Source organism: Theropithecus gelada, chromosome 4 (genome assembly GCF_003255815.1).
Source record: "Theropithecus gelada isolate Dixy chromosome 4, Tgel_1.0, whole genome shotgun sequence".
Lineage (NCBI taxonomy): Eukaryota > Metazoa > Chordata > Mammalia > Primates > Cercopithecidae > Theropithecus > Theropithecus gelada.
In genome coordinates, this window is record NC_037671.1 from 48,259,289 (window position 1) to 48,284,354 (window position 25,066).

General features: G+C 45.5%; 1 protein-coding gene across 3 annotated transcripts in view; it reads right to left on the bottom strand.

Moving 5' to 3' along the window:
- The window catches only part of CLIC5 (chloride intracellular channel 5), a 173,396-nt gene that overhangs the window by 21,924 nt on the left and 126,406 nt on the right, over positions 1 to 25,066 (bottom strand). For all 3 annotated transcript variants that reach the window (XM_025382424.1, XM_025382425.1, XM_025382426.1), the window contains exons 3-4: positions 24,380 to 24,505; positions 16,680 to 16,786 (exon numbers count right to left, since the gene is read on the bottom strand). In XM_025382424.1, coding sequence (XP_025238209.1) covers positions 16,680 to 16,786; positions 24,380 to 24,505 — 233 coding nt within the window. The remainder of the gene's footprint in view (positions 1 to 16,679; positions 16,787 to 24,379; positions 24,506 to 25,066) is intronic.

A 25,066-nucleotide genomic window follows, 5' to 3' on the forward strand; every position in this document is an offset into this window, starting at 1 on the left:
GGGGGGGGGGGGGGGGGGGGGAGAGAGAGAGAGAGAGAGAGAGAGAGAGAGAGAGAGAGAGAGACTGACTCTGAATGCGGGAGGAAGCTGCAGAGCCAGCGATCTCAGAAGCGATCAGGGGAGAAGTTCTGATTCGGGAACCCGGCCCAGACTTTAGTCATGGGGCAGTGGCGACACCTTCTGGCCTATCCTTGAGCAAACAAACAAACAAAAAACTCCCCAAAAACCTATTGTGCATTTTCCACAGAGAACACGTATGTGTGTTTTCTATTAGACTTTCCAGAAACTCATAAATGATTATAAAACCCATTGTGCTAATAGAAAGTACGGCATAAATGTTGACTGAAGCTATTAATGCTGATCGTAGTTTATGTGGCCCAATGAATCAGGCTGAAATTTGTGAGTTTTTTAATGGTTACTTTATAACAGGTTATTTTTAAGTATCAGGCCATAGATTAGGTTTAATGCTGATGCTCATACACTTTGAATGAGCTGGTTAAGAGAGATTCTAACTTTATCAGTCATCTGTTCCAGCATTTAGACCTAGAGACTTTCTCAATTCTCCCTCCCCCAAAACACGTAGGCTGAAGTATGGTCACCACATTTTGTCTTGTTTCATCCTCAAAGAGCCACATCTTTTATACAAGAGCCATTCACAGACTTAAAAACTGCCTCCCTGCCACTGCAATGCTAGATTGAAATAATTATTGGATTTGATGATTCTGCGAATATCCTACAAATTCTCTTCCAGTTGCCCATTCTTTCATTTGTTAAATAGGCATCTATTCGGTGCCCACTGTGGGCCAACTTTGTGCCCCTTTCCCCACATGGATTGCTGGGTGAGGACCCTGATGGGGAAGGTGGGAATTGTTGAGTATATTTAAGGAAATACACATGGTAGTCATCATTGAGTATTCATCGGATCGTGAACTGATTTGGTCACCATTTCCTAAATGACACACTCTTGTTTAACTCAGCACCACATACATATTAAATAGTGGATTATATTAAATGTCAATATACGCAAGTCAAGAGCACAGATCATGGGACCAGCTGCCGGGGCTGGGGTCCTAGCTCTGACACAGACTAGCCTGGACAGGTTGCTTAACCTGTGCTTGTTTCCTTCTCTGCAAAGTGGACATCATAACATGGCATACCTTAGAGGCTTGCTGGAAGCAATAACTGGGTCATCACCTGCAGGGGGCTCAGTACAGTGCCTGGCATGTTGTAAGCAGTTGTTATATGCAACGTGTATGTGCGATGCATGATGATGCTGATGTATGAGAAACAAAGCATACCAAAAAAGCAACAAAAAATTCTTAGAGCTGCAAGAAAAAAGTGGCTCTTGCCTCTGGCCCTGCTCAGTAAACATCGTGCTTGACTCATCTTCTGCCCTGAAATGCTGACACGAACAGGGATATTCAGCTGTTCCTTTCATTCTGACTCTATAGCCAGAACCACAGTCCCCCAGCCGAAAGCCTTCATTATCACAGATGTGAAATGGGGCAGCCTTAAAGGTTGGGGGTGACTGATACTTACACAGAATTCCCCAGATATGCTACATGTACACCTGGACCTCCCTCCCCCTTGCTCAGAGCAGTTCCCTGGATACCCTAACTTGCCCCCACAAAAATCATGGTTTATGGGGAGACACTCCCCACTGGATGTTTCAGTTGCTTTTACTACACGAGTCTTGCATCTTCTAAAGTTTCAAGTGTGTAGCAAATTAAATGTGCAATTATGCACTTCTGTTTCCTGAAATCTAGTAGGGAGTAAATGACAGATTTTTCCAACACCAAAGGAGAATTTAAAATAGTGTGTCCCTTTTGGTAATGGCTAGGACAGGTATTTTCACCAGAGAGAGAAAAAAAATTACCTTAACTTGAAAGTGAATATACAAGAATCGAATATACAAGAGTTCAGTCTCCTTTTCTTTGTTACTAGTAGAAAACAGAGCCCATATATATATGTTTTCAGGGTAGCAATGTGCCCTATAAAAAATACTTATCTTCATAGATTCCCAGAATTTCAGCTATAGAAGGCCAAATAACCAAGTTCTGGCTAATGAGATATTGGTAGAAATTAATTAATGGGCTTCTGTAAAAAATAAGATAGATGCAGCTGGCATTGTCTGGAATGTGGATGCAATATTTGGAGGTGGAGCAACCATCCTGTGAAATAAGAATGAAGATCACACAGTAAAGATGGAGAATCAGGAGCTCTAAGCAGCAGCTCAATTTTCGACTTCTTTCAGAAACTACATTTGCCTGGAACTCTCTACTCTCTGGACTTCTTGTTATGTGAGAGAAGCAAATTCCTCTTAAGAAGTAAACATTTATCAAGAGTGTTTAGAACAGGGCATGGCTCATAGTAAAACACTAGATAGGTTTTGCTAATAAAATACATATTTGCTTTAGCCACTGTAGTCAGGCTTCTATTACAAACAGCCAAACACAACATTTGCCAAAATACATAGGTATTGCCAATATGGCAATATTTCATTATTCCTTTTTTTTTTTTTTTTTTTAAGATAGAGTCTCTCTCTGTCACCCAGGCTGGAGTGCAGTGGTGTGATCTCAGCTCACTGCAACTTCTGCCTCCCCGGTTCAAGCAATTTTTCTGCTTCAGCCTCCCAAGTAGCTGGGACTACTGGCACACGCCACCATGCCCAGCTAATTTTTGTATTTTTAGTAGAGATGGGGTTTCACCATATTGGCCAGGCTGGTCTCGAACTCCTGACCTCGTGATCCACCTACCTCAGCCTCCCAAAGCGCTGGGATTACAGGCATGAGTCACTGCGCCCAACCTCATTATTCCACTTTTATTCTAGCACCTTGTACAGCGTCTGGTATTGAATAAGTATTTGTTGAAAGAATAAGCTATTCAGTGGGGTGTGAGGAAAGATGAAGGACCCTAAAATCATGCGACTCTATGTCTATATACTGATGTAACAAGTTTTAACTCTGTAGAGGAACAACGGTTCCCTTTCTTTGTCTAATAGTAGCCCTTGGTCTTTTGAGAATGGATGAAGGGATTTGATTAGTTTGGCCTGAGATGCCCTCCCACAGAGTCCTAGCCATTTTGTTATCAGAGCCAAGGGAGAAGCATAGGTTAGCATCAACCTCTCTGCCAAATGACTCAGGTAAAACTGAGGCAGTTTCAGACCTGGGCAAAATGTTGAGTAAAACTCATCTTTGGGGTCCCCACAATGGAAACAGAACATGGATAACTATCTTGGCAAACATCAGTGAGCGTGAGACCATCAGAGTTTGAGCTGAGTGCAGGAGGTCTGAGAAATCACGTGACTCAACCCTCCCCTCCCCAGAATGTTCAGGAAGGGAAGAGGTTCTAGACATGCACACAGAGAAACATATATATACACACACATATACACACACACACACATATATACACACACATACATACACACACACACACACATATATATATTTATTTTTATTTTTTGAGACAGAATCTTGCTCTATCACCCAGGCTGGAGTGCAGTGGCGCGATCTCGGCTCACTGCAAGCTCCACCTCCTGGATTCACGCCATTCTCCTGCCTCAGCCTCCCGAGTAGCTGGGACTACAGGTGCCCGCCACCACGCCTGGCTGATTTTTTGTTGTTGTATTTTTAATAGAGATGGGGTTTCACTGTGTTAGCCAGGATAGTCTCCATCTCCTGACCTTGTGATCCGCCCGCCTCAGCCCCCCAAAGTGCTGGGATTATAGGCATGAGCCACTGCGCCCGGCCAGAGAAACATATTTTATTTACCTTGATCCAGATTATTAAATGCTTTGTCCACCAAGGGTCTTAGAAAAATAATTTGACCTCTGACTTCTAGCTGAAAAAACACTAGAAATTAGCCTTCTGTGTTTTCTCTTTTGACTCTTAGTAAAGTATCACCTTTAACACCAAATAGAATTTCCCTTGAATGCGGTTATAAAAATAATGGTGAAAAGAAAAATTCCACTTCAGCAAAGCCCACCAGCACACTGGCCATCCTACTAAGGAGAGCTGCTCAGTTTCTTGCACTCCTTTGTTGATTGGTTCTAAGTGAGATTATTCACCATGAAGCTTGATATCATGTAACAGAGGCTACGAAATCATTGTATGTTCTCAAGTCAAAGACAATGCTAGTCACAGAACACCATAGGATTTAAAGGGGGACTGGGAAGTTTTAAATAAATACAGTCAGAGCATAGCGGAGTCTGCAACATGGGGACAGATTTAAAAGGTGAGGTTCCACAGCCGGGACAGGAAGTGGCTCGAGGACGTGCCTGTGGCTCTGATGAGGCCCCATCATCATCTCCTAGGCAAAGGCATAGACATGGTAGAGGCATGTTGAGGTGTTTGGTATACTTTTTTTCACTCATTTAACAAATAATGATGGAGTATCTGCCCTGGGTCAGATGCTGAGCTGGGGTCTGGGGGTGACAATGATGAAGGAGGCACACTCAGCACACTTCCTCACAGAGACAGCTGCTCGGAACCCTGCTTCTCACAGCACAGCCCTGGACCAGCAGTGTCAGAATCGCCTGGGAGCTCTCAGGCCTCGCCCCAGATCCACTACCTAAATATCTGCTTCATAACAAGACCCTGTGGGAAACCAGGATATGCCACCCCCAAAATAGGAAAGATTGTTGAGACGAAGACAATTCAGAAGAAACAGACAGAGTAAAGCTCTCTGCCCTCCATCTATTTGTCTAAAAGGAGGACATAGATTTACAAAGACAAAATGTATCTTGCTTCCCCATTTCTTCCAGGGAGAACCACTGAAAACAACTTAAGACCCTTATGCTCCTGGAGATGGCTCTGCAGGAATCTACACTGAACAAGATTTGCTAACTGGCCTTTATCTGCTATTCATTTGCTATCCCCCCAAGTTGATGCCCCTAGAGACTCAAAGTTTTTTTCCCTTGTCACATCTCTAAAAGTTTACTGTCCTTTGATGAAGATGCTGTGAAACTAGAATTCAAAGCCATCTCTTGGAAAACTCCTCATTATAGGAAATACACGTGTTAATAAACTTCTACTTGTTTTTCTCTTGTTAATCTGTCTTTTGTTACAGAGGTCCCTTCCAACTAAGAACCTATGGGGTTATTCTTCCCCTAAAACTCCCAGGGGATTCAAATGTATGTGCAAGGTAGAAAATGGTCTGGCTAACAAGAGGAATGTAAAGAAGTGCTGCTTTATGCTTAAGCCTTAAGTCTGTGCTTGTCTTTAGCTCATGAGGCTACTCCGGTTCAGCCTGGAAACAAGCTTGAGGTGGGGTGGAGTGCCTTCCTGCAAGACGGCTCTGGAGCAGGATTTGAAAGAAAGCCTGGGGTTTTAAAGGCAAAGTTCCATGTAGCAATTTTTCCCCAACAAATTATCCTCTCTAAACTGCTGATAAAGTCAGAATACCAGGCTAGATTTAATCCCTGGTTTTAATTCTTATGTCTTTGCAACACTAGTTGGTAGCAAAAGATGTTTCAAAGCCGAGAAATGCTGAAGCTTTTGCTAGAACTATGATACTTCCAACCTACACACACACACAATGAAATGTAGACACACACACCCATGGACACACTACTGTACTTCTGTAGTCTGCATATCCTGTGCTTAGTGGTAAAGTTATGAGACTTACATTGTGTCCCATCACGAATATAATTTTGCATGTAAGCACTTTTTTTCAGATTAATTGAAATGAGCCTGTCTAAGGAGGTATGTGATGGGCTTTGCCAGTACATGGGAACATCAGAACACACACGAAGTGCATAAGTGTGTGTGTGTGTGTGTGTGTGTGTGTGTGTGGAGAGAGAGAGATTGAGAAACGTATTTGGTTCCTATGTGTAGACTGCACAAAGACAAGAGGTGTCGGTTGCATAGGATGAGGTAACGGTAGGAAGAGGTGAAAGAGCATTTAACTCATGTGCAAATCGGTTGTTTAATGTTCCTTTATTCCCCAGGTCTTGATCTGCATCCAGGCCAGGCCAGGAGAACTCATTCTGGTCAGACAGCGGGAAATTCCACCACATGGAATGGTGTTGGTGGTCTCCGCTCTACTCCAGTCGGGGAGCCCACACAGCAAAATTCCACTAATGAATGCGCCCACCCATGCAGGGCCCAGCTCTCCCCACCCCCTCCTCCCCATGCCTGCCCCATTCAACAGGCCACACCGCCACCAACCGCCTTCCTTACAACTGCCCAAGGATTCGTTTCAGGAGCAAGATTTGTTAAATTATAAATTGCAAGCATCCACCTCAATAATGAACCAAATCAAAGACCCTCTGGAGGAATCCCTCGGGCAACTCATGGGAGTGGCCAGAGAAAGCATTTGCCCCCTCCCCTCCCTCCTGCCCTCAGCCTCAAGGACCCTCCTTGAGGGAGGAGACGAGGACATGCAAGTGCAGAGCCCACCAGACCTCCGAGGTGGGTCCCACCGAGCCTAGGCTATTTGTTTTTCCTTGCAAGAATGCTAGTCAAAGCAAAACTTTAACCCAACAAACCAACAAACAAAATACCCCTAGTTGGCTATTTGCACACAGGGGTTGCCAAGGAAGGCAGCCTGAAGGGTCCCTTTGTGACCACAGGCGTTTTTGAAAGGAGACAGCAATGGCTGCTTTATGAGGAAGTGGCGAGACGGTCACATGTTATCCGCACTGCTGTGGAGGTTGGCCTGACCACCCAGGAGCCTTCATCGAGATGGCCTGATAACAGCCCACCGTGGGGCTCCCAGGCCTCTGTGGAGGTCTTCCTGGGACCCAAGTGTCCTCCAAAAGAACTGCTCTGTGTTTCCAACACAGTAGACATGGAGCCCCACGGCCACCTAAGTGACTCTGTTTCTGAGCACGCTACGGGGTAATTAGGTTTCACATTCCTGCTGCTTTTACACGTAGCCTTCGCTTCCTCATCAGACTCGTGGCAGAGCACAAGGCAGAATGAGAAGGGGATGCCGCACCCATCCCCTGGATGGCCAGGCCCTCCAGACAGGGCCACTGTAACACGGGGTTGGGGGCTGGGAGGGAGGAAGGGGAGAAGGCATGAAGCGCCTTGTGATTGAAGTGGCTTGGAATAATAAATACACACACTCTCTTTTAAACGTGGCTCACCACATCCTGAGAATCTGGAAAAAATGCCCCACCTCACTGCCCCCCCACCCTCCTCTCCACCTACCCCGAAGCAGCAGTGGCTTTCATGACGCTTTGGGGGAAAGCACAGGGCCTTTGATAATAAGAGGCTTGTTAGTTCTAGGCTAACAGCCCTCCCAGGCCGCTCTGAATCCTTTCAAGCACTTTTTTATTTTAGGTCAAGGAAGTTCATAAATGTAAAGACTGGAGGTTGTAGAATGGGGAGAGGAAAGGGAGAAAGAAACATTTGGGGGCAGTTGTCATTGGGAAGGGCTGCCAGGGACCTCCAGGAGATCTGTCAGGCCTGGTGGACATGCCCTTCCCTTGATGCGGGGGATAGATAGTGGAAGGTGACTTTGAGCCTTGAACAAGACCTAGCCTTGTCTGAACCCTCTAAGCTCTGGCTTAGCTAAAACTGAATCCTTGTATAGGAAGACCCTTGCGAATCCACAGGCCTTGAATGAATCGTATCAGTTGGCTCTGGCGACGATTCCTCTGCCTGCCAGAAGAGGGCAGCACATGCTCCCACATTACAGGGAAAGCTGGGTTGCCCAGTCCAAAGGGTGGACACTAGGTATGGGGGTAGGGGGGAAGCATTGTGAAATTAATAGCAGCAGCAGCAACAGCAGCAGCAGCAATAGCTATCACACATTGGTGCCTACTGTGTGCCAGGAATTGTCCTAAGTGATTTATATGCATTAATTCATCTAATTAACATGACAAATCTACAAGAGAGGGTGCTATTACAATCTCCGTATTACCGTTGAGGAGGCTGAGGCATACTGAAATTAGCAGAACTTGCTATTGTAGCCACGGACTGCCTAAGACTGAGGTCAGCAAATTACAGTCCAAGGACTAAATCCAGTTCACTGCCTACTTTCATGCTGCCCTCAAGCTAAGAATTGTTTTGTTTTTTACATTTTTGCATGGTTGGAAAAAAGTCAAAAGAAGAATAATATTTCATGATGTAAGAATGATGTGAAATTCAAATTTCAGTGTCCCTTAATGATGTTTTATTGGAACACAGTCCTATTTATTTGCTTACATATTATCTGTGGCTGCTTTATGATTCCTGCAGCACAATTGAGCAGAGTCTAGTAGAGGCTATGTACTCTCTGACCCTTTACAGAGAAAGTTTGCCAAAGCCTGACTTACGAGGAAGTGCTACCTGTTTCCAGGCAAGAGGGACAGAGAGCGGAGTTGCTATTTACTGGAAATGGAGCTAGTACAGCTATCCCAGAGCAATTTAGAAGCAATATTGAACTTGATTCACTTTTTTTCCAACAGGGTAGCTCAAGGTCAAGCAAAAGGAGGGTCTGATATATCACTGAATAGCCTCAAGGAAGCAATAAAAGGTTAGATCTGGAAAGGACTGTGAAAGTCCACTATTACATCTCATCAAGTCTAAGGTGCACATTTTTTTTTCACTCTTTAACATCTGTGAAATCAGGCAATGTCTTACAATCAAAATATGAGAGGCTAAGTGAAAACACTTTGTTTAAGTGACAGCATTTTTTGTTGTTGTTTCTTAGAGGTTTTGTTGTATGTTTGTTTTTGAGATGGAATCTTGCTCTGACGCCCAGGCTGGAGTGCAGTGGCATGATCTTGGCTCACTGTAACTTCTGCCTCCTGAGTTTAAGCGGTTCTCCTGCCTCAGCCTCCCAAGTAGCTGGAATTACAGGTGTGCACCACCATGCTTGACTGGTTTTTTTGTACTTTTGGTAGAGACTGGGTTTTGCCTTGTTGGCCAGGCTGAACTCAAACTCCTGACCTCAAGTGATCTGCCCACCTTGGCCTCCCAAAGTGCTGGGATTACAGACGTGAGCCACCATGCCTGGCCTAATTGTAAACTTCCTAATGTTAAGCTGAAGTGTGCAAGCCTACATTTTCTATACATCAAATGAGGATGATCTTGCTTAATATGTTTACTTTAAGAGTCTTAAGATTTTATTAAAAGGGAGTGAAGGGGATGAGGCACTGTGACTCCCAGGTAGGCAGGACCAGAGCAGGCTGCAGGAATCAGCCTATTGGTGTGGTCACACCAGGCAGTCTGCAAGATGGGAGAACAGGGAAGGGTTGTTGGGGACACAAACCATGAGAAACCATGAGAACGTGGAAGGAAAAGAAAGACTGCCAGTGATACAGATGAGTTCTTTTTCTAGCAGCATCAGCCAGGAGCATGACCTACTGCAGGTGGCACTTCTTAGAAGGAGAAGACTGGAGCAATTTGAAGATTTGGGCCTGAATGGAACATGAAGACAAGGAAATAGCCAGGAATGCAGCTGTGGCTGGCTGGCCTCTGCTGCCTTTTATGAGGGCTCTAGGAGATGAGGAAGGGAAACGAGAGAGGCAGGATAGCAGTCATTGATATTGTGTTAATAAGAACCACAATGTACTCCTTCAATCACGTTCCCATTCAGTGAGAATGATCATCTGAATTCTGAGATAAGCTCACTGAGGTTCCTAGAATAACCCGAGAGTCTTCTTCCATTCTATGTAGGACGGACAATCACTTTTTCCAGAATAAGCCCAGGGAGCACACTGCCCACTTCCAGGTTCCAGGAAGAGGAGCCTCTGATGTGAGCCTTAGGGAGGTGGAAACCTTGGCCTTTATTTGGAAACAGAACCAAGACTGCTCAGGGACCTGTGTGGCTAATGGCTACTTTTTTGTTCCAGCAACAAATTGGGAACCAGGAGGTGGTGGGAACTAAGGTACACTCCCTCGCCCTCTGGTAACCACATTTGAGCTTGGGTTGGAGAGAGAAAGGAGAAGCAGAGGGCTTAGCCCTAACCAGGTGCTTTTCATTTGGGGACATGTGTCCTGGATTTCCTGGGACAGTACCAATTTCTTATAATTTGATTATTTTCAATGAAGGCAATTTGTTAGGCATCTGATTTTCAGTTTGGAAAATATGGCCACTGCAGTTACAACTAATGAAGGGCAACGCAATCTGAGCATGGTCCTTGTACCCTGAACACACAGCACTGTGCCCAGCACATCACAGATACCAAGGAAGGTTTTTAGGGCTTTCTTTAGGAAGTTAGAAGCACCTTCTTAGGACAAATATTTTAGGAAGAATATGTTAGGACATCTCAGAGTCTTCCATAAAAAGAGAACTAGGTGCAACCTTTCGTGCGAAAGAGGTGCATTTTTGCATACTTAATGCGGGAGCCCATTCGTCTTGATGAAAATAGATAAACCCAGATGGGCTGTTCTGTGTCCCATGTCCTGGGTGGACAGAGAGGAGCAGGGAGGTTGGTGACACACGTCTGAGGCTGCAGGGAGGTCTCCTGAGTCTTCCAGAGAAGATGGAGAGAAAGGAAGAAAGTGAGTTTCAGGTGAAGAGAGAACACAGGGGTTGTGAGATGGGGAGGAGCACAGCCCACAGGTGGGGGAAGGTGGAGAGGAGTCAGAGCAGCAGAAAGTCAGCAGGGCCTGGAGTCTACAGCAGCCTGAAAGAGAAGTCACAGGAGGGGAGAGCCAAAGAAAATGGAAACCACAGCTCCTCCGTGCCTGCGGCTCACAGCAGGAATATTTGTTATTCTTCTGGGAGGCTGGTTTGTTTTTATCTTCTAGGAGGACCGAGCTGCAGCTGACCAGGGGCCCTGTTTTGCTTTGTCTGCTCACAAGTTTAGAGCCAAATTTGTGGTCTACCTTCTGTGTGGCGCACGAAGGCCCCGGGGCTGCTCCGGCTGTTTTAACTCACCCCGGGCTCCATTTTCTGGTAGTCTCCTTGTTTTTCTTTCTCACCTCCTCCTGGCCTTTGTTGGTTTGACATGCTTTATACATCCCTGTGAGTAACTATAAAGCCTTTCTGAAACAAGTGGAGTATAAATTTTAAAATAGAAAGAAGGCCCCCCAAGACAGAGGAATACAGAGGTGGAAATAAGAGAGAAAAGTGGACTTGAAGGGGGAAGAAAAGGGGGAACTCATAGGAAGCCTTGAAAGACTAAAATCATCCAGATTGGGCAAAACACCATTTAGTGCAGGTCGCCTGAGAGGCCTGAGAGAGCTTAAGCCTCGAGCCTGCATGTGATACAGATTAGATACTATTGCACTTGGGGCTTTTTAGACCGCTCATGAGGGGAAAGGCAGTCCTGTGGAAGTGGGCTGTGCAAAAGAATGATGGATGGAAGGTGGTTGGCGTGAATACAGCAGGAGAAATACTCAATTCTTGTCTTAGGCTACAGGCATAGGCATGCCTGCTTCCTCTCCAGCTACAAAGAAAGGGGCAAAAACACATGAGAATACAACATTGGCACCAAAAGCAAAGATTTTCACTCTTGTTGCCCAAGCTGGAGTGCAGTGACGTGATCTCGGCTCACTGCAACCTCCGCCTCCCGGATTCAAGTGATTCTCCTCCCTCAGCCTCCTGAGTAGCTGGGATTATAGGTGCTTGTCATCACACCCGACTAATTTTTGTATTTTTAGTAGAGACAGGGTTTCGCCATATTGGTCAGGCTGGTCTCAAACTCCTGACCTCAGATGATCCACCCGCCTCGGCCTCCCAAAGTGCTGGGATTACAGGGGTGAGCCACCATGCCTGGCCCCAGCAGCTGACTTTGAACATGGTGGTGGGCATTATTCCAAGCACACTTATGAGGTATGCACAGTTATTACCCCCATTTCACAGATGAGGAAACTGAGGCATTACAGAGTTGAAGTAACCTGCCCCATGTTACAAGGACAAGAGGCAAAGCTGGTGTCTGAACTCTAAAGCAGTCGGCTTTAGAGTCTGCAAGTTGAGCCACACAGAGTCGCCTGCCTCTCTGCATGGGAAACATGGCATGTTTAGAAACACAGCCCTTATCCTTCTCCCCAAAACAAGGGGTGGGGGTGAGAGATCTTAAGGCACAAGAAAACGAAGCAAGTTCCCCAAGTAGCACCTGACTTAATGTGGGGTCTTGCCACCCAGTCATGAGAAAATCCAGGCTACATTTAAGTGAAGTGAAGAGCAGGTTTGGAAAGAGTGAGAGGAGGGGGCATGGAGGCAGAATCTGGTTACTGCAGACCAAGGGGACCCGGATCTAGAAATTACAGAGGAGGGGCGAGTACAATGATAGGCCTCAACACGGAGCACAGAATCATCACTCAGGGAACAAACAAAAATGCAAGGCTGCTGAGGTATGAGAGTCGGGCCAGGCCACTGACGCTCCTTGATGACACTTTGGAGAGGAGGACCATGCACCAACAAAGTCTAAAAAGTAGAAAATAGACTGAATGGGTGGGAGATCTGGAAGAGCTCACTGAGGGGGAAGCAAGAGCTGAAGCAGCAGTCTCTGATGCCATTACTCATCTTGATCCTATTTTTGTGCTAATAGCAATAATCAAAATAATCAAATTTAACAGTTACTAGGCCAGGCTCTGTGTTAAGGGTTTTACATGCACTGAGTTATAAAATAGATGAACCTGCATTACAAACCTTGGTGATATTATTTTGCCTTAATTGGCAGATAAAGAATCTGAATATAAAGTCCATTTTACAGATGCAGAGCCAGAGGCTCAGAGAAAGTAAGTCTCTTGGGTAAAGCTGTGCAGTTAAAAGTGCTGGGATTCAATCCCAGGCCAGGAATTGCATGTTTTCATGTTTCACAGCCCCCTATAGATTGTTAGGTTCATGGAGGGCAATGACTTTGTCTCATTGCTTTGGCAACTCCAGAACCTAGCACAGTACCTGGCACATAAGCAGTGCCCTTTAAATATTAGCTCGGACTTGTAGACACTTTGTATAACTTGCGGTTTTTTGAATGAATCAATGAATGACTGACTGTACAGACTAATGGATGATTCTCTCCATTACTCCAGTACTGCCAGGATGATTCCCATGGATGTGGTAGCTGGGGACCTATGAGGCTTTGGGGAACAACAGGGAAATTTTACTTGGTGGTTCCTGTAGTCACCACAGGAGTGGAGAGATGACCCACCATGGAGAACCATGTAACAGTGTTGGTTTTTCTCATGCTTTCATGAGAGAAGGATCATGACCTGGGTCAGTGTGTGTATGGGGGCTGGGGCATTAGTGACCAGGTGGAGGGGAGGGAGGGCTCTGCTCAAGATAAAGTAAATGAAAACACAAGAGAAACCCTTTAAAGAAAGAAAGTTGCAGAACTAGGTGCAGCGCTGAAGATCCAGAGGGGAAAGAAACTGGCAAAGTAATGTAGGGCGGCATATGGAAGGAGGCCCGGGCCTGAATGCTGATGCTCTTGGGGAGTGGCCACAGCCACAGAGCTCACACGGAGCAGACAGGGGATGGACCCCCTCCCGGGTCAGGGGCTGTGGGGCTCTGGGACCGTAGCGTAGGAGCCATGCTGCTCTCTACAGGAGGGCAAGCCCTACAGGAGCCTTGACCTCTGGCTTGCTAAGTCTAAGAATTTTGGACCCAGTGGACCACAACTGGGGGATATTGGGTGGGAGGAAGGACAAGTAAAGAGGAAGGGAGGGGCGTGGGCAAGTTATAGTTCTAGGGAAGGAATGTGTGGTGTCTTTTAAACAGAAGGTGGAATAGCACATCTGGGGACAGGCTTTTTGGGAAAGCAGCAATGCTGGAGCTTTGAAATGTGCAAATGAGTTAGGGGAACCAGGAGTCACAAGGGCAAGTCTCATTACAGAAGAAAACAGGGTGAAACAGAAGAAGGGGAAACAATGAAAATTGGAGAGTACTGAGTTTATAAGAAATGGATATGCGGCATTTGGTGGAAACTGGCTTTGGCCTTGGGAATAGGAGAACTGTAAATATGGATAATATGTAAATACCATTTATAATTTTAAAAACCTGGAAGGCTCAAATAAGATAATCTTTCTGAGGGCACTTTGACAAGTATGAAAGAAGATATTTGTGGCCAAGAGGAAAGGATACTGGGTGTGGCGTCTGAAAATGAGGGTTCGAGAGCCAGCTCTGCCTTGGGGGCAGACAAGTCATGGGCCCTCTTGTTTGGTTCTGTGTCCTCAGCCAGGAAAGCAGCAATGGCTGTTGTTTCGCACAATGGCTCTGAGGGGCCGTATTCATTTCCTAGGACTGCTACGACAAAGTACCACAAATTGGGTGGCTTAATACAACAGAGACTTTTCCCCTTACAGTTCCAAAATCAAGGTGTTAGCAGGTGTCTTTCCTTGCCTCTTCCAGCTTCCAGAAAGCTAAGAGTTCCCTGGCTTGTGACAGCATCACCCCAGTCTCTGACTGTCTTCACATGACCTTCTCCCCTGCATGTCTCTATCCTCTCCTCTCCTCCTTTTTTTTTTTTCTTTTCTTTTTTTTTTCTGAGACAGAGTCTCATTCTGTTGCCCAGGCTGGAGGGCAGCAGTGTGATCTCAGCTCATCGCAATCTCCGCCTCCTGGGTTCAAGTCATTCTCCTGCCTCAGCCTCCCAAGAAGCTGGGACTACAGGCATGTGCCACCACATCTGGCTAATTTTTGTATTTTTAGTGGAGACGGGGGTCTCAAAGTCCTGACCTCAGGTGATCCGCCCGTCTTGGTCTCCTACAGTACTGGGATGACAGGCAAGAGCCACCACACCTGGCCCCTCTCCTATTCTTTTAAAAACAGCAGTCATTGGATTTAGGGACTACACTAAATCCAAGATGATCTCATCGCCAAATCCTTAACTAATTATAGTTGCAAAGACCCTATTTCCAAGTGAGGTTACATTCTGAGATCCCAGGTGGACATACATTAAAAAAAATTTTTTTTTAGAGACAGGACCTTGCTCTTTCACCCAGATTGGAATGCAGTGGCATGATCATAGCTCACTGCAGCCTCGACGTCCTGGGTTCAAGCAATCCTCTTGTCTTGGTTTCCTGAGTAGCTGGGACTATAGTCATACATCACCTTGCCCAGCTAATTGAAAACAAGTTTGTTTTTTTTAAGACAGGGTCTTGCTATGTTGCCCAGGCTGGATGTGAATTCTGGGGGGGTTCAGCACACTACAGGGTCCAAGCAGCAATGAAGCAAGAGTACCAAGTAGATTGAAAGTATTTTACACAGCCTTCTTCTTATTTCCCAGAAGCCACTCTCTTTCTAGTTTCTCTACAAACACCTCTAATGGGTGCCATTGCCCACAAGACAAAGAACCAAGCCCTCCAGGCTGGCACTGCAGGCTTCAGTCACTTTTTCCAGTCTCTGTCCCTGACCTTTTCTCAACTTTCCCACATCTTCCACTCAATGATCTCAGCCGACTGCTTCTTTCTTAATCTTTACGACCCAGTTAAAACTCCCAGAAAAGGAGTCTCATGCATTTACCTGCATGGTAAATGCTTCCGGTTCTGAATACCTTCGACAGAAATTATTTTGTTCTTTTACCTGCGGTTAATTGGCTCTCCAGATCTCTTGGATCAAACTGACTTGAAGCCTTTCCTTCTGCACCTGCCAGGCACTGAAGACTGAGGAAGTGTTTGTTTCTTCTTTGGACCTCCAGAATCGAGTTTTGCACTTGTTACAATCCAGGTCCTCAGTAACTTCCTAAATTATTTACTTCCCACTACACCAACTCTGTTCCTGCCAACATTTCATCTCTTTGACCATGCATGGCTGCATATGCTGGTCGCCTTGATCCAAAGAGATGCTATTCTCCTTGGAGCTTCTGGGGCATCTAGCATCTATTCCCTTGTTTTGGTCCATTGTGCATCAGTCACTCGTTCATTCACAAAGATTCATGGAGCACTTGCACTGCTTGGCTTTGTGCTGGACTCCAGTCATCCAGCCTGTGAGGCTGTCTTGTCATCCCATTCTGAGGGCAAGGGAATGGCTGCCATTGCCCATAGGATAAAAATCCCAGCCCCCCAAGTTGGCACTGCAGTGGCCAGCCTGTTCCTCATGGCCCTAACACCGTTCTTCAAGTGTTATGCTTGCTTAATTGGACGGTTCCATTCAAGTGGCTTTAGGTAATTCTTAAAGGACAATGACAAATGAAGGACTGAAAGTGCTGTGAGCTTAATTGGAGGGGACTCAGCTCCCTTTCAGAAGGCCCCGCAAGAGAACCAAGTTCTGAATTCTGCAGCCAATGCTAGAAATGAAGGGCCCAATGTAGGCTGGGACAGGCTTTGAGGAGTGGCTTTCCAGGACCCACTGTCCTGCAGAAGGGGAGAACACAACTCAGGTCTGCCTTCCGCATTTGCCACAGTAGTGACTGTGCTGCCTCTCCCTTGGCCTCTGGAAAAATCCCTGGAGAAATCTTGCAGGGACCAGAAGGAAGAGGGAATATGTTTTTCTCATGTGATCACAGGCAGGGTTGTGAACTTGGGACAAATGGGCAGTTAGGACTGTCCTGTGCAGTGCACTATGCTGTACAATAAGGCAGGCTCAGAGCACAAACTGCGTTCCTCTCTCCAGCTTGGCAGTAAAGCCCCTGGCCTTTCCTCCTGCACCAGCCAGGCAGCAGGATCCACCACCGCCTCCCCTATGTCAAGAGGGACTAGATGGTGGTGGTGGGGGAAGTGGGGGCAAATAATAAGCAGTATTGGTTCCAGATGCTTCTCTGGCCCAAGTATTTGACATACCCATGGGCAAATTGAAGATGCCTTGGGCAGCAAGCAGACACTGCCAGGGGTTCTTGGTGGAAGGGAGTCACTCACCGGCATTGTTCTGCTGCTTGGTGTTTTTGATGTAGGCAGAGAACTTGGAAAAGATGTCAATGCCCGCTGTGTTGGATTCCCGGTGTTTTGCAGCCAGTTTGGGGTACCTGAAATGGAGGACGCAGTGTTCTGTGAATCAGTAGACTTGGAGCTCCTTTAAGGGTGAGCCTATCCCTATCACGATGAGCAATACTTCCCTTTCCAGCTGCATCTACAAAATGTTTTGGGGGTCTTTATCCTCATCCTATAGGGAGGGTGGGCATTCTCAGCCCTAGGTCATCCATGGAAGAAACCAGAGCCCAGAGAGGTGCTGAGATCTGCCTAGGGTGACACAGTCTGCTAGGTAAAGAACCAGAATACCACTCAGGGGGCTTAGGATGTGTCCTTTTATTGGGACCACCAACAGTGATGTGCCAGTGAGAGCGCCCAACCAAAGTTCCTGCTGAGCTTGCCTCTCTATCAGGTACGGTTCTCAACACTTCCCCTACCCACTAAAATAGCCATCTGTTGCTAGTACTGTGATTATAATCCTAGCTACACAGAGCTGATTCTGGGAGCAAGGAGATGCCAGGTATGTTAGCACTAAACCACTTCTCCAAAGGAAGAATACCCACGGTCCTCTTCTGACATGTCCTTCACACGCTTATTATTTGTGTGCAGTAATAAGATGCAGAAACTACCAAGCTCCAAAAAAGGACATGTGTTTTCAATTGTTTTATTTTATTTTTTTTTATTTTTTTTTTTTTTTTTTTTGGAAAAAAATTTGGAAATATCCCCCCCCCCCCCCCCCCCCCCCCCCAACAGAGCCTTTCATTTTGAAGCCAGAATAATACAAGAGGCAGGCCGGAGTTAGGACAATTGGCCTTGAGACTGAAGGAGGTAATCTTGCTCATGTGGGAACCCACGGCTTGGACTCATTAGCCCCATCAAAGTGAGAAAATCAACTCAAGTAAGTATTATTTCACAAGCATTTTATGGGTATGACCAGGTAGGGGTGGGAAGAGATGGGGGACAGTTGCCAGGTTATCATTATTTTCAATTAATGTGCACCTTTGTGATCTCTGGGTGAATAGTTTTTGACTGCGGGCTGTTGGATTGCTTTATGCTTAAAAAGCAAAATCCTTTTCGTTTGTTTTGATGTTTTTGATAGTTTGAACCAAACAAGATTTTTAAAAATATTTGTTGTTCTTGAATGCTTTTCTGTTCCTCAACTGGCCCATGAGCTAGGACTCCTTTTGGGGCCATGTTATGTGGCTGTGTAATTTCAGAGATACTGCCATTGGAAGAGTCCACTCTCTGCTGTAAGGCAGATAAGGAAGGCATTATTGTCCTCCTTTTACACGGAAGGGAACTGGATACCTGAGAAGATAAATGTTGATGGCTAATAAACGGTGGAGGGACGATGAGAACCTGGTTTCCTGGCCCTGCAGCAGTGTCCTTCCCCCTCCACTGCTTCTCTGGAAACAGTGAAAGGTAATTTGCATTGAGCACCTACTGTGCGGCATGCACTATTCTAATCCTTTTACACAAATTCACCATTTGCTCCTCAGAACAACTCTGTTGGTACTGTTATTAGCCTAACTTCCCACATAAGGAAACGGTGGCATAGAGAGCTTAAGCAATTTGCCTGAGGTCACGTGGCTGCCTGGCAGAGCCAGGATCCCAACCCAGGCAGTTTCACTGTGGAAGACTAGGTTTTAAATTCCACGTTGTGTGGCTTCCCATAAACTCCGCTGTTGATTCTCAAAGCCCCGGAGCCCTAAAGGCTGAGCTACGCACCCTGGAGGAGCTGTCTCCATCCACCAGGAGGGGGCGCTCTGCACCGATGCTCCACATATGTCTTCCTGGGTAAACTGAGAATCATCACATTCATCTGCTGTGGCTGGGGGCACACAGCAGGGCTTCTTGCAAGATACTAGATAATCTACCAAGACGTGGGAATTTAGTGGCATCTCTTCCCATTTCGGCCATCTCACATAGAATTCAGCATGCTATTAGAATCGATAAACTTAAATTACCATTAACAAATGCCAAGTGTTCTTTGTTTCTCCTTGATAATGTAAGGACAGAAAGGCCTAGAAAATGCACCTCAGTGGGTAGCTTGGTTTGGGTTTCTTGCTTTGTTTTGCTGTATCTCATCAAATGGTCAAACTTTCAGTCATCTGATCATTTCTTCACAATCAGAGTGGGTCAAACAGGGATATGTGGTACCAAATCCAAGCTGATGACAGAGGATTGTGTATTCAGGGTGCTATGGTGGTGTCATCCTGTTTCCCAAGCACTAGAACTCATTGGGACTTTTCTGTATAGTGCAGTGTTCCATTTGAGCTTTGTTCTTGTGGGAAACGTGTCTCTAAGATGTTAATTTCACAAATTTCAGTAACTACACTGAGGGAGGATACTGTATAGGATAAGTGCATTCATTTAACCTCCATATTTATGGCATGTTTTAAATATGCAAAGAAGTGGGCTACAAAGAACATTTTGTTTCTCTAAAAGGCTAGGGAAGAGTGTTTCATTCACAGAAACAGCTTTGAAATAACATTTGATGTGATCTGATGATAATCAAAGAGATGATAAAGTTTTCTAACTCAGGAGTCAGCAAACTGTGACCCATGATCCCTATTTGTCTGCAGTTCTCAAGCTAACAATGGTTTTTACATTTTTAAATGCTTGAAACAAATCAAAAGGAGGATACTGTTTTGTGATATGTGACAATAATATGAAATTCAAATTTCAGTGTTCATAAGTAAAATATTATGGAAACAGCCATGCCCATTCATTTCCATACTAGTTTATGGCTTCTTGCCCAGTGTCACCGTGGAATTGTGACACACACTGAAGAGCACACAAAGCCAAAAACACAGGACTATCTGACCTTTTACAGATAAAGCTGCTGACTCCTGATCTAACTGATGAAAATTTCTCTAAAACCTGTTTTTAAGATATCTTATTTCAGATGCGTGCACTTAACTTTCATTCTGGGAAGTAAAACAGTTGGCTTCCCACCAAAAAAAAAAAAAATTCAAAAGTAGAAAATAGTAGCAAAAAGGAAGAGAAAACCATTGCAGATGGTAAGTGCCCTAACTGGTTTAGAGTTTCAACCGATTTTTCACTGACTAGTCGCAGCCAACCAAGACACTAAACAAAAGGATACCCGCCATGCAATTAAACCAATGTGCATGAAACACCTACTGAGGACCAGGCCCTGAGACTGGTGTTGGGGATAGATACCCTGGAGAAAAAGAAAGATGATTCTGATGGAATGCCCTTGCTGATGGCAGCTGGAGTGTTTTCCCTCCTTTTTCTAACGAGCTGAAAAGTGGAAGGACTTCCTCTCTCTCTCCTTTCTCCATTGTTCCCACTTCCTTAGTTCACCAACCCCTCACGCGAGAAAGAGGTTAATGCGTCTGACTTTTCTAGTCCTTGACTGTGTGCTTTACTCATGTCTGCTGTGTAAGCAAAATATCCCTGGAGGTGAAAGAGGCCTGGCTTATTCATTAAAAGATATCCCTTAGGATCTGGGGTTTTAAGACCTAAGGTCACCCATTGTCTGTACAATTGCACCTGGGAGACAGACCCAAAACAGGCACTGACCACTCTTTCTAACTCTTTGAGCTACCATTTAATGAGCTCTTACTTCATATCAGGCACTATGCTCAGTAGTAGTATTTTCTACAATAGCCCTATAAGATCAACAGTATGGTTCTTGTTTTATAGATGTGAGAATTAAAGATTCTAGAGATTTCAGGTCATTTGCCTGATGAATGAATAATGCATATTCATTAAATAGCCATGTAATTCTCTTTCCCAGCTGCTCTCTCACCTAAGCACCTAAGTTGGCATCGTGTGTGGATTCTGACCAATGTGATAGGAGGGAAAGTAACGTCACCATGACATTTTTTTTTTCAGCCCTGGCCCTGCAAAACCCTTTGGGAGATCTTTCTTCTCTCTTTCCCTGCTGAAGGAGCCTTGGAGGGTATGTATTCCAAAAGCTACAGGATGGAACAAGGCCACACTACCCTCTCAGAATTTGCTCAAGTGAGAAATAAACCTGTGTTCTGTTAAGCCATTGGAATTTTATGGCTGATTTGTTACTGCAGCCTAGCACAACCCTAGTGGTATGGATTTGAACCTGAGTCACTCTGACTCTAAATCTCCTGTCCCCAGCTACCATGCCATCCTGTGGGAGGTCTGGAGACTGTTTCTCTACCTCCCAGAAGGTCAGAACTTTCTTGTTTTTCACTGTGGTCAGTTATCGCTATACATTTTTTAAAATAATGAATTCAAGTTGTCTTCCAATTCTGTCAGTGTTCTGAACCCTGTTGATACTTAAATCGTTCTTGCTAGATGAGTGACTAAATGACATACTGTGTAACTAGACTATATCAGTTTACCCTTCTGAATTTTTATTACAGCATCTATGTAGTAGGATTATTTGAGACAGTAACCAGCTCTGGAAGAGTACTTTGAGAAACTCATGGAATCGCGGAACATGCAACAAAAGGCATTTTGGAGACTGCGTAGTTTCACCCCCTCATTTTAGAGATGAGAAGGTAAGGAGGGTCTGAGAGGGAGAGAGGCTTGCCCAAGGTCATATGACAAACACTGGTGGAGAGGTGGCCAGAGGCAGGGCTCCTGACTCTCAGTGCTGAATCCTAGAAACTTCGGCCACTCCATGGAGATGAAAGGCAAGGGCCAGAATGTCTCAACAGTAATCCCAGCATTAATCACAACACTTCCTTGTCGAGTGTTCACTGGGTCAGTCTAAGGAGAGGGATGGATGTTAGTCTCATTTAGAAACAACTTGAGACTTCCTGGATTCCTCATTTTGACACCAAATGCTCCGTGGGATCAAATGTGATTTGAAAAAAAATGGTTGGAGTGTTTGTATGTGGTTTTCTCCTTTAAAAAATAAAGCTAAGGGGAAAAAGGCTCCCATAATGTGTTGGCTTTTGGCAGCTTTTACAAATAGTGGTATGATGAGAAACACATGGCCGACTAGCGCTTGGTGAATGGTTATGAGGGTTTTGCTGCCCCCTAGAGAACCAGAAGGCCAGGCTGCCCTGCTCCAGAGGCCGCACAACCTCCCAGCCACTCCACCTCCCAGCCTGGGTCTCTTGGGAAGCTGGTGAGGCTGGTGGTTTGTTGTGGGCAGACCAGCAGGTCTCTATGGGGCTGAGGCACTGGCTTGGTAACATTTACTGGGAGGTGATTATGGCACCTGCCTCAGTCTGATGGGTGCAGAGGCAGCTAAGGTATACTCCTGGAGCACTCTGGAATACCTGATGGCCTCACCCTTAGCACTCCCACCTTGGTAGCCTTCTGGAGATATGCATTTTAACAGCTTCGAGGGTTCGGCTACCTGAGTGTACTGGATTGTTAGGTCACTAACATGGCAGGAATGCACCTCATAAAACCTCCTATACACAACTGCAGTGCAGAGAAGGATCTGGACCAGTGGGAGCAGAGCTCAGGACAGGGAAGGTAGGTGGAGAGGAGAGACTGGAGGGAGGGTCTGCATCCAGCCCTGCCCAGTTCTATTTGGATCACGGAAACTTAGAATCTGATGAAATGATGATGAAGTCAGATGATGACTCCCCTCTGGAATAATGTTCAAGGACACATGGGGCATATGACTCCAGTGATCTCTGCCCACCTTGTGGTCTCACTGTGGCTGCAGACTGGAGACCCCTGAGTTAGAGAAGCAGCCCAGGAAAGGCACAGTTGTACTGGGGGTGGTGTGGTGGTGGTGGGGGAACCTGGCTAAAGGGCATGTGAAGAATCAGAGAGCAAGAAGGGCTCTGGGAGGCATCCTGTCACGGAGAAGGGAACTGAGGCCAAGAGCAGAGAAGGGACTGGTTCAAGAGGTGAAGGGACTGGCTCAAGAGGTCACAGCACATCACTAGCAGACTAGGGTTGTACCCGAGCCCCTCACCCCTCCATCCACTGCTTGGCAAAAGACCAAATGGGGCCCTCTGCTCCTCACTGCTTCCACTTTCCACTTCCTAATGATCATGATGGAAGCCCCCACTCCTGAGTGCCAGTGTTACTTCTAAAAGGGAAAATGTTAACTGCATCATGAACTTGCCTCTATGAGTCTCCCAGGCAAAGTCTAAACTCTAGTTATTGAAAAGAGCATATTTTTTCATGGGGATTTCAAACCAGTGCTAGCCATGAGGTTGAGTCCCGGGGACGGGGATGGAGTCTGGGCTCCCCCAGGGCACTTCCAGTCAAGTGGCTGGCTGGTGTCCTGTTCAGAGATGTGTGTGTCTACGTGGGGCTGCCCTATTGATTTAATTAATGCACTTATTTAAAGTGTATACTCAGCTGCTTCCAATGGGCTTGAGGTGGCTTTCCACTCTCAGTGTGCAAATAAACTGTCTGAATATGGATGACAAAGAATATTTTTAAGGAAGAATGTATGACTGTTTAAGGCTTAATTGGAGCATGACTGGGAGTTTTAATTTTTTAACAGCAATTCACTAGATGTGCAACCTTGGGTAAGTGACTTACTCTCACCCTGTCCTGACTGTGAAATGAGGTTAATGATAGTACCTAAGATGCTAGAAGGTTGAAATGAATCATATTAGCTAAGTGCTGTGATTGGTGCCTGACACAAAATGAAGGCTATAAAAGTGTTGATGAATAAAGGAAACTTTAAAATAAATGCAGAATAGTGGTTTTTAATAGTCAAATCCCACTTACTTTACTTACTTAGTATGTCCTGAACCTTTCCTACTCCTCTCCTTCGATTTTCCTGCCCTGTCTTGGCTCAGCCCTTCATTCTGTCCTGCCTTGACAGTCCCCGGAATTAATTCCTTTATCTCCAGCTTCATGGTCCTCTAGGATGCCAACTTCCCTCAACCTCTAAAGTAGGTCTTAAAAAGGACTCCCCTCCTCCTGTGCTTAATCCCTCTCAGGATACCCCACAGGACTCACTGCAGGATAATACCCTACAGGATAAAGTTCTTGCCTCACTCTACATGTAATATTATTTTTCTAATTTTTTCAAAAATTGTGATTGTTTTAATCCTTGATAACAGTATTCTGTAATGAACAAGTCTAGCTTGAGTAAATTTTAGCAGCCATCTGTCTCCTTTTTATGCTCTTTTCCATCAGTAGCAACATGTCACCCAACAAGAACTTATAGCTCTCTGGTCTATACTCTCCCCGAACCTGTTTGCAGAAGAGGAGCTGCTTTTAGTTAGTTTTTTCATCTGTTTAATTGTGGAGTCAGACCAGATTTGGTCAGATTTAAGACCCTGGATGTTGTTTTAAGTCACTGGGTTACCCTTTCCTGACTTATTTTCATTCTGTCAGCCTTTCAGCTCTCGTGCTGAAATGAAGGAAACTTTGCCCTCACTTTGAGGTCTTCCAAGCAAAGTGAGCTGGAGAGAAGGGGACATACTGGGACGAGGGAGGCGTGGTATCCTAGGGCTCCTAAAATCACTCTGTGTAGTTGGGAGTGACTGGCTCTTGTTCATAGGCCATATCTACTCTTGAGTGGATTTCATGGAGTGGTTTTGAGGTTCGCAGCCCTTTGGGGGTCCTAGGCTCTCTCTTTGAAGACAGAGTCCTGTTCTCTGGACTGGTGAGGTTCCTTTGGAAACGCATCTGCTCAAAGTTAACACCAGGCCTTTATAGATCCAGCATGAACTCTTCCCATTCAACAGCTCCAGAAAGAAACAGATCCTTACTTTTCAGGGGTCAAGGTCTCCTCCAGGAACTCCTCGATCTTATTGACGTCTGTCTTCACGTCCCCGTTGAAGGTCAGGAAGGGCGGGTGCGTGCCAGGGGCCAGGTTGTGCAGGTCGGCTGGCTTTCTGTAGACAGAGCAAGATTCAGGTGTTGGCTTACAGCAGGGTGCTTCCTGTTCTGGGAAACCTAAGATTGATTGTAACTTAGACGCCCTGTACTATCCAACATGCCTGTCAGGGGAAACAGATTTATGGTGTGCAGTGTAGGGCAGGGGAGGTTGGAGAAAGTTCTGAAAGAATGTGGTGTGGCCCAGGAAGTGTGTCCAGTGCAGTCAGCAAGAGAGCAGCAAGTCAAGATGAAGGAGTTGAGTGCTATTTGAAAAAGTGGAGAGAATCCAGGTGACTAAGTCAGATCCAAGCTTTAATTACCCAGGGGAGACGTGGGGTTTTGCTTTTAAAAACTCTTTTACTAATCTGCCTAACAAAAATGTGCTATACATGATTCCATACTTCAAAAATTAATGAATTAGATCATACTTTTCTCCCAACAAATATCTCCAGATACAAAAAAATTGGGAGTTTGGGCCATTTGTTCAAGTTAGATGCTTCTACTGTGTGTAACTTATATTTTAATATCTAATAACTAATGTCTAACATTGGTCAGCCTTTTGTCACACTCAACAAAAT